This window comes from Crocodylus porosus, unplaced genomic scaffold, assembly GCF_001723895.1.
Source record: "Crocodylus porosus isolate Cpor-Errol unplaced genomic scaffold, CroPor_comp1, whole genome shotgun sequence".
NCBI classification, from domain to species: domain Eukaryota; kingdom Metazoa; phylum Chordata; order Crocodylia; family Crocodylidae; genus Crocodylus; species Crocodylus porosus.
This window is the reverse complement of record NW_017728931.1, coordinates 3,828,474-3,837,523: the sequence shown is the minus strand read 5'-3', so window position 1 is coordinate 3,837,523 and position 9,050 is coordinate 3,828,474. Positions and strand designations below refer to the sequence as shown.

At 44.8% G+C, this 9,050-nt stretch overlaps 1 protein-coding gene across 2 annotated transcripts in view; it reads right to left on the bottom strand.

Moving 5' to 3' along the window:
* KIZ (kizuna centrosomal protein) overlaps nt 1–9,050 on the bottom strand; it is a 117,980-nt gene that overhangs the window by 97,520 nt on the left and 11,410 nt on the right. For both annotated transcript variants that reach the window (XM_019544080.1, XM_019544079.1), the window contains exon 2: nt 1,834–1,896. In XM_019544080.1, coding sequence (XP_019399625.1) covers nt 1,834–1,896 — 63 coding nt within the window. The remainder of the gene's footprint in view (nt 1–1,833; nt 1,897–9,050) is intronic.

Genomic DNA, 9,050 nt, shown 5'->3' with positions numbered 1-9,050 from the left:
CTTATAGGCTCGGCAGTGCTATACTGGCTAGCACTATGGAAGAAAGACTTGAGGGTCATCATTGACCACAAGATGAACATGAGCCTGCAATGCGATGCTGTGGCTACTAAAGCGACCAAAACGCTGGCTTGCATCTATAGATGGTTCTCAAGCAAATCCCGGGACATCATTCTCCCCCTGTACTCAGCCTTGGTGAGGCCACAGCTGGAGTACTGCGTCCAGTTTTGGGCTCCACAATTCAAAAAGGATGTGGAGAAGCTTGAGAGAGTCCAGAGAAGAGCCACATGCATGATCAGAGGTCAGGAAAACGGACCTTACGATGACAGGCTGTGAGCAGTGGGGCTCTTTAGCCTGGAAAAGCGCAGGCTCAGGGGTGATCTGGTGGCCACCTATAAGTTGATCGGGGTGACCACCAGGATCTGGGGGAAAGTTTGTTCACCAGAACGCGCCAAGGGGTGACGAGGTCGAACGGTCATAAACTACTGCAAGACCGTTTCAGGCTGGACATAAGGAAGAATTTCTTTACGTCCGAGCCTGCCATCGGAGGTGGTTCAAGCACCTACATTGAACACCTTCAAGAGCAAATTGGATGGTTATCTTGCTGGGATCCTATGACCCCAGCTGACTTCCTGCCCTTTGAGCAGGGGGCTGGACTCGATGATCTTCTGAGGTTCCTTCCAGCCCTAATGTCTACGAAGTCTTATGAAATCTATGAAAGCCGAGCCAGGAAGCAAGACAGAGCCACAGGCTGGGGTGGTTAGGGGTGGGACAGGGACCACTGCACTCACTCCAGGGAAGGGGATTTGGAGGGCCATGTGCCCCCCCAGATTTTTACATGGGGCAGGGCAGGATCAGGGCTCAGGGCTCCTCACCCAGATGTTCTGCCCCTGGGAGCCTCATGCCAGCTGTGTCATCATGGTGAGGCACCCCATCCACCTGGCAACAACAGCACAGAGTTGTGCCCCTCGCTGCTGCTGTACGGACAGGGAGTGTCATGCCATGGCAGAACATCTGGCACAAGGCTCCCAGGGGCAGAAAAGCAGGGCAGGGAGCCCCAAGCCCACAGCAGGCAGCTCACATGTGCTCCCATCCCCTCCAAAGGGTCTGCTCATCTCTGCTCTGGTCATGCCCCAGTGGGAAGTCAGGGAGGCAGGCAGCAGGCATGTGTTCCACCTTCCAATTTGTCGAAGGTGGTCAACCTATTTCAAGCCATTCTCTTGATGTTAGGCCAAGAAGTCAAGATTCACTGGAGGAACAGGGAGTGCAGAGAATAATTCAGTAACCTAATGGACATGACACTTATTTCAGCAGGGTAAGTCCTGGGTTCCAGTCCCTTCCCCCCAGGACTGCTTATAGTCAGTGGCTGAGAAAGGAGACACAGGAGAAGGAACTGAAATCTAAGATTCCTTCAGGCATTTGGTTGTAAGGTTTGGAGTTTTATTTTAGGAGGTTATAAAAGCCAAGTGGCAGTATTCTGTGCTCAGAGTGGTTATCTTTCATGGCAGTTGCCTGAGGTTTCCTTGTATAACCCAGCTTGGAGTAAAGTACCCTCTCTTGCTAAAACACAAATTCATGTAGTATTTGTTACAAGCATTGCAAGGAGCTTCAGTGATAACACAGAGTGAAAAAGGGCATATTATAGTTTAGTAAAAAGTCAATGCATTTTGCATCAACTTTAGACTAAAACAGGAGACACTGAATTAGACTTTATGTTACACTGAACGCATGAAGATTTTGAAAGCTGACAAAATCTACAATATGATTTTTAAAAATGTCCCATCATCTCTACATTTCTAAAATAAACATGCAGAATAAGTATTGTAAGAGGTTTACCTGCATACATCAGATCTGCTATATTCAAACAGTTTTCTTTCCAATTCCAGTCTCTTTGTTTCACTGATGAAAAAAAGAAAGAAAATACAGTATGATCAGACTACTGTACAAATTAAGCTTGGGGGTGAGGTGGAAAAGAGAACTGCATATCATCTGAGCTCTTTGAAGCAGGGGTAAACATTCAAGGATGTCCAACCTGTGGCATAATTACCACAAGTGGCACAGGCAGCTTCTGTGTATGGCACATGACAAGTCAGAGGCGGGGCAACAAGCAAAGCAGCAGGCAGGGGAGGGAGCAGAAGGCAAAGTAGCACATCAGGTAAGGTTCTTTGGGTAGATGTGATATCTTTTATTAGACCAACTGAGTAGTAGGAAAAAAGTTCTTTGCAAGCTTTCGGGCACAATCACCCTTCTTCAGGCACAGGCAGTCTCTGCTGTTCTGAGACTCCAAGGAAGAAAAGAAGCTAAAAGTGTGATCGCTGTTGAGGTTAGCTTCTTTTTCCTTCATGCTGTGAAGTTTCCATTTCAAAGGGCAAAATTCGATATCTTCCATGTTGCTGGGACATAGAACAGCAGAGACTGCCTGTGCCTGAAGAAGGGTGACTGCACCCAAAAGCTTGCAAAGAACTTTTTTTCCAGTTACTCAGTTGGTCTAATAAAAGATATCACATCTACCCAACAGAACCTTGCCTGAGTAGGTCCTTAGACCAACACAGCTACAACCAAAAACCAAGCAGCACATCAAGCAGGGGAAGGAGATTAGAGTGGCACACAAGGAGGGTGCAAGACTTATTTGTAGCATGCACATACACACTTGTGATTTTGACATCTGGCTTTACAATATTCTGTAAAGAAAAAGAACCAGGCAGACAGACTGACCAGAACTGCCAACAGCACTGGGGAGGGTCAGGAAAGCTCACCTGGAATGTGAGAGACCATACTGAAAATTCCCTACAGCCTGATTCAGAGCAAGAATTTGAATCTGGACCCCCCACATGCCAGCTGACTGTCCTCAGGACCGGGCTGCTGTCTGTGGGGGAGTGAATCTCCACCTCAGAAACCTTCCCAACCATATTTAACAAAACTGCTGATTATGTGAAAAACTTTGGTTTCAACAAATGATGGTTGTACGAAATGTTAATGTCAAAACTTCTATCCAGCTCGGTCCAGGATTGCAGGCCCCAGGTACTATCACATTCTAAATTATTTATAATGTAAATAATGTAAAAGATATAATGTCAAAAGCTAAGGTGAACAGCACCTTCACCATAATAATATGCGAGGCTGTAAACAGATTGAAATCCGCTAAGGACATAAGTATTATGATAAACGTAAGTAGTACTTGGAAGCATTTTCAAGCTGCCGAAAACTACATTTCCACCGATATCTGGTGAAAGCACAGAAGCATGACAGATGCTTAAAGCGATTCAGACTTAAAGTCTTCTTTTCCATGTTCTGCAGCAATATTTCCTTAAAAAAAACCTTTGGTGACATTTAAGTCTCTCATACTTTCTGACAGCATGTACCAAAGTGACCCAGTGATTCTGCACCACTCATATTATTTTAGCAGCACTATACAAAATAAGCAACTGTCAGTAGTTCAGTTTCTCTTGAAAAGACTGTACAAATGCTGGCAAAGCTCTTCCATCATACTGCAAATTAAACAGATAAGCTCATTTGCATCTAACTCATAGCACTGAAAGTTCTCACATTAAGTCTTCTTTCCTCATAAGAAAAGAGAGATAAACCAACCAATCTAGGGGAAGCTGCTGGATACAGGCTGCATAAATATTACCATCTTGGAGTCACAACCCCAAACAAAAGGTTTCTGTATCTAGTTACACAGTAACTATATTAAGCAATAAACTTCTGTAACAGACTTGTAAATATGCTTACTATTATGTTTTTTTTTTAAATTTCCCTAAATTGGCATATTAATTTGTTTTAATCAAACAAAATTATACAGATAAAGAAGTTTCCATAATCTCCCACTCCAATCCATTAACTGGAAATTTGCAATTTTTTAAATGATCACATTACAAACAAACATTTATAAATCCAAAACTACTTCAGAAAATTAAAGTGAGCTCAGATTTAAACTCCAGTATTCTTCTCCAAAACTGTTCAAGGCAAAGTAGAATTAGCAGGCTATAGAGATCTTGTTAAAAAGTAGTTTAGAGAACCTTCTGTATGATGCCAATAATGTATCAAAACATATGATTCTGTGGGGACACGGTCAGGAAGGCCAACTGTACCTTGTCACACATCCACAGATGCATCTCAAGCAGGTCCTAGGAGGTGATACTCCCCCTCTATGCGGCACTCGTCAGGCCGCAGTTGGAGTACTTCAGGAGGGATGTGGACAACATGGAGGGTCCAGAGGAGGGCCACTCATATGATCAGGGGACAGCAGGGCAGGCCCTACGAGGAGAGGCTACGGGATCCGAATCTGTTCAGCCTCCACAAGAGGAGGCTGAGGGGGGACCTAGTGGCCACTTATAAACTAGTCAGAGGGGACCAGCAGGCATCGGGGGAGTCCCTGTTCCTCTGACCGCTACCAGGAGTGACAAGAAATAATGGTCACAAGCTGGCAGATGGTAGATTCAGACTAGACATCAGGAGGTGCTTCTTCACGGTCAGGGCGGCTAGGATCTGGAACCAACTTCCAAGAGAAGCGGTGCTGGCTCCTACCCTAGGGGTGTTTAAGAGGAGGCTAGACGAACACCTTGCTGGGGTCACATGACCCCAATACTTTTTCCTGCCTTGGCAGGGGGTCGGACTCAATGATCTGCTCAGGTCCCTTCCGACCCTACCAACTATGAAACCATAAAAGAACCTCTATGGCAGGGGTGTCCAACCTTTTTGAATGTGGGGCCGGATCATGAACTTTTTATCATTCAAACACCCTCTGTCCTGGGCCAGAGAGATCCTGCCTGTGTAGCCCTACTGCACCTGCCTGTTACTGCAAAGTTCATGGTAGCTGCTGGTGGGCAGGGGCAGGAGGGGCCCATTCTGCATCCAGACAGCTACTGCCCCAGAGACTGAAGGGGAGAAATAAATAGCTCCACATCTCCACCCACCCACAAGCTGGCACTGCCTGAGGGGGGCTGAAGCAAGGTGGTTGCTGCACCACAGCCCCTTACCCACCCGCCCGCATGGCCCCACTCACCGTGGTGCCCGGCCGCCCATACACACAGCCCCAGTAGCCTCAACACTGTGAGCCCAGAGCGCAGGGTCCGGCAGACACCAGCTCCCGCCACCTCGCCCCGCAGAGGTCATGCCAGGACCCCATCTGCTGAGGACCCCCCCTGTGCTGGCTTCCCATGTGCTGCTGGGGACAGGAGGAGGCACCAGTCGGCCCCAGCCAGCAGAAATGGCAGTGGAGCCATGTGCCACTTGGGACTGACAGGTGCAGGCAGGGAGAAAATGCAGCTGAGTCCCTGCCACTCTGGCTGGGCTCATCTTATCCTAAGCTGCATACGGCTCCGCTGCCGCTTCTGTTGGCCGGTGTAGACCTGTCCAGGCTCTTCCTGTCCCCAGCAGCTTGTTAAAAAGTTAACAGATGCTCAAGAGATCCCAAAAAGAGGGTCACACCCCTACTACAGAGGAAGGCAAAACCCCCATAGATTGTACCAATCTGACCATGGGGTAAAATTCCTTCCTGCCCCTAAATATGGTAATCAGTCTGACCCTGAATACAGGGGCAAAACCTTCTAGCCAGGAAACTCCCAATGTAGGTCCCAGCAGGAGCACACCCCAGTCAAAATCCCCAGCCTGGGCTGCAAGCAATACCCAATGCCTTGGAGAAAGGCTTTAAAACAACAACAACAAAACCTGACATAACAGAAATGGGGGAGAGGAACAGAATTCCATCCCAGCCCCATGCCAAAGGTCAGAAGCATGAGAAATACCTATAGTAGGAAAAGGCATAGCTACATGTAGATCATCCCTAACCAGTGGCTGTCTAACCTCCCCCTGAATACTTTCAGTGATAGAGACTCCACAGCTTTCCTAGCTAATCCACTGTACTTTCTCGCTATTCTAACAGTGAAGAAATTTTTCCTGATATCCAAATCTAAACTTACTTTGTTCCAACTTCAAGCCATTGGTCCATGTCCTATTCTTTGCAGCAAGAGAAAAAAAGGTCTTCTCCCTCTTCTTTACAGCAACCTTTCAAGTATCTGAAGACTGCCATCATGTTCCCTCAAGTGCCTTTTCTGCAAGCTGAATATGCCTAGCTCCTTCAGCCCCTCCTCATATGACTTGCTTTCCAAGCCTTTATCATCTTTGTCACCTGCCTCTGGATGAGGCCTATCATCAGCACTATCATCTCCTGTATCTTACACTCAGAGCTTCTATTGATGCATCCCAAAACTACATTTGCCTTTTGTCCCAGATCCTTCTCCATAGTGCTGCCATCCAGCCAGGTGTCACCAATTTTGTATTTTTGATTATTCTTCCCACAGTGTAGCACCTTGCATTTGTCAGCACTGAAATTCTTCCTATTAGTTCCAGCCCATTTGTCAAGATGCTTCTGAAACTGTGCTCCCATTCTCCAGCACTCACAATGCTTCCCAGTTTCACAGTTTCTGCCAACTTGCTCAAGAAGCTTTCTATGCCAGTATCCAAATCTATTAATAAACATGTTGAACAGCACTGGGCCCAAGACAGACCTATCTCCACTGTATCCCCTTCATCTGTCCAGGTCATTACTTTATCAAAAAGGGAGATCAAATCTGCCTGACAATTTGTTTTTCATAAATCCATTTTGGCTGCTTGCAATCAGCCCTTCCTCCTCCAGAGACTTGCGAAATGGCCTTGCTTAGGACATGCTCCAGTAACTTCCCAGGTACTGAAGAGAGGCTAACTGGTCTGTAGTTCCAAGGATCCTCCTTCTTGCCTTTTTTAAAAAGAGAGGCACTGAACTGGCCCTTTTCCAGTCTTCTGGTACCTGGCCAATCTCCCATGACTTCATGAACATCATCACAAAGGGCCCTGAGATCTCCTCTGCCAGTTCCTACGATACACCAGGCAGAGATGTGGGTTTTCTGGAAAAATTTTCCCAATGCCCTAAATAGAGCATGATCTGATTTAGCATGTTTATTTGACTTATATTTAGTAAAGAAAACTAAAAAAGTACCCCCATGTTAATTTTATGTCCCAATAGCCACAAGTATTTGAACAGAAATATGTGATTAGGAAAAAATTAAATACAGCACACTTAAATGTGGTTTAAATGTTGTATACAAACAAATCCAAAGTTTTAAGTGGACAGAAATTATTTTTACTGGAGAACATGTAAAAATGTAAAGACAATACACAATAGCATATACTACCCTTACATTGCTTGTTTAAATTTACGGAAAAAAAAAACAAAGGCCATGAAAACTGCTGACATACTAATTTTAGCACACCAAAAAACTGCATGATATGCTATGTTTTGGTTTTGATTTGACCTGCACAGCCAATTAAGTGAATTCATAGCTTGATTTTTGGTTTGGATTGTTATGTGAGTGTATTTACCCTCCTGTTTACAAATCAATAAAACATATATGTACTTTCTCTCACTTCCCAGGGATAGTCACCTGAAAAACATTAATTACAACTTTGAAACTGGCAAGCTTGCCTACTATTGTACTGGCAAGCTTGCCTACTATTGTACTGGCATCCATTCATTGTTACTAATGAATTTTATGAAACAATTAATTTTTAGAAATGGAAAATTTTCCACAGAAAAATAAAGCACTGGAAAATGTTCCGCCCCACATCTCTGACCCAGGGATGAAGTTCATCAGGCCCTGCTGACTTGAATTAATTCAGATCCATCAAAAGCAATCTGTCTCTTTCATTATCTTATCCCTCAGCTTATCCCCTTCCTTACCCAAATAATCTTTATTAGGTGTCTAGCTGCAACTTTATTTTTTCTAAAGACAGAGACAAAATTGTTACCGAATAGCTCCACCTTCTCTGCACCTTCTGTTAAGAGTTCCCCCTATTTAATAACAGACCTCCATCTTACCTGGTCTTTCTTTTCTGGCCAACAAACTTGTAGAACTTCTTGTCCTTAAACTCCCTTGCTAGGTGCAGTTCATTCTTTATCTCTGCCTTTCCAATTTTGTCCCTGCGGGTTCTTGCCATTTCCTGTTACACTTTCTTTGTGCCTTGCCCATTCTTTCATTGCTTATAATGCTTTCCTTTTGCATGCGAGGCATCCTAGAAGCTCCTTGTGCAGCCACATTTGTCTCTTGCCATTTCTTGTGCTTCCATTGAGTCAGAATGGTTTCTTGATGGGGTTCCAACACTGTGCCCTTTGAAGCTCCCAGCCCTCCTTGGCACCTTAATCTGTCAAAATATCTTCCCATGGCACCATACCTATTAACTGCTTGAGTCAGATTACATACTTTATACTAGATAAAAGGCTGTTTTGCTTTAGAACAAACTTTGTGGATAAGTTATGGATTAATTAATAAAAAGATCATGAAAGGAAGAAGGTAAAAAGTGAAATTGATAACTCTTTCACAGTAAGAATTGTGCTTGGAGATAATAGAGTCTCTTCACAGGCAAAGCTACTAATCAATGTAAAGGCTTGCAGTAGATCTCTTTTACTAATTCCATATATATAGTAAAGATCATATTCCAAGTTTTTTTGTCCACCCTCAAAATCTTTTCTGCATTTGAATATAAATTGTAAGAATTCTGGTAAGTAAACATCCTTCTGTGGATTTCTGCTTACATATTCTACATTAGAAAATCCAGCATCTTGTTGTCATCAAAGAGTCTTGGTGACCAAGTTTGCTGAATAACAGATTTTTTCAGGTTTACCCCAGACTTTAGGAAACTATGAATACTAAGTCAATACTTAGTAGTTAAAAAAGGTTACAAGGGTGGGCAGATGAGAATAGGATGGGATTCAACACAGACAAGTGCAAGGTGATGCACCCCGGGAGGAACAACTGGCACCATACCTACAGGTTAGGGAACTCCCCTCCTGTCAGCATGGAGGCGGAAAAGAATCTTGGGGTCATCAATGACTCCAAGATGAACATGGGCTGGCAATGTGGGGAGGCAGTTAGGAAGGCCAACCGCTGGGCGCCACACTTCAAGAGGGATGTCGACAGCATGGAGAGGATCCAGAGGAAGGCCACTTGTACGATCAGGGGACAGCAGGGCAGGCACTACGAGGAGAGGCTACAGGACCTGAACCTGTTCAGCCTCCA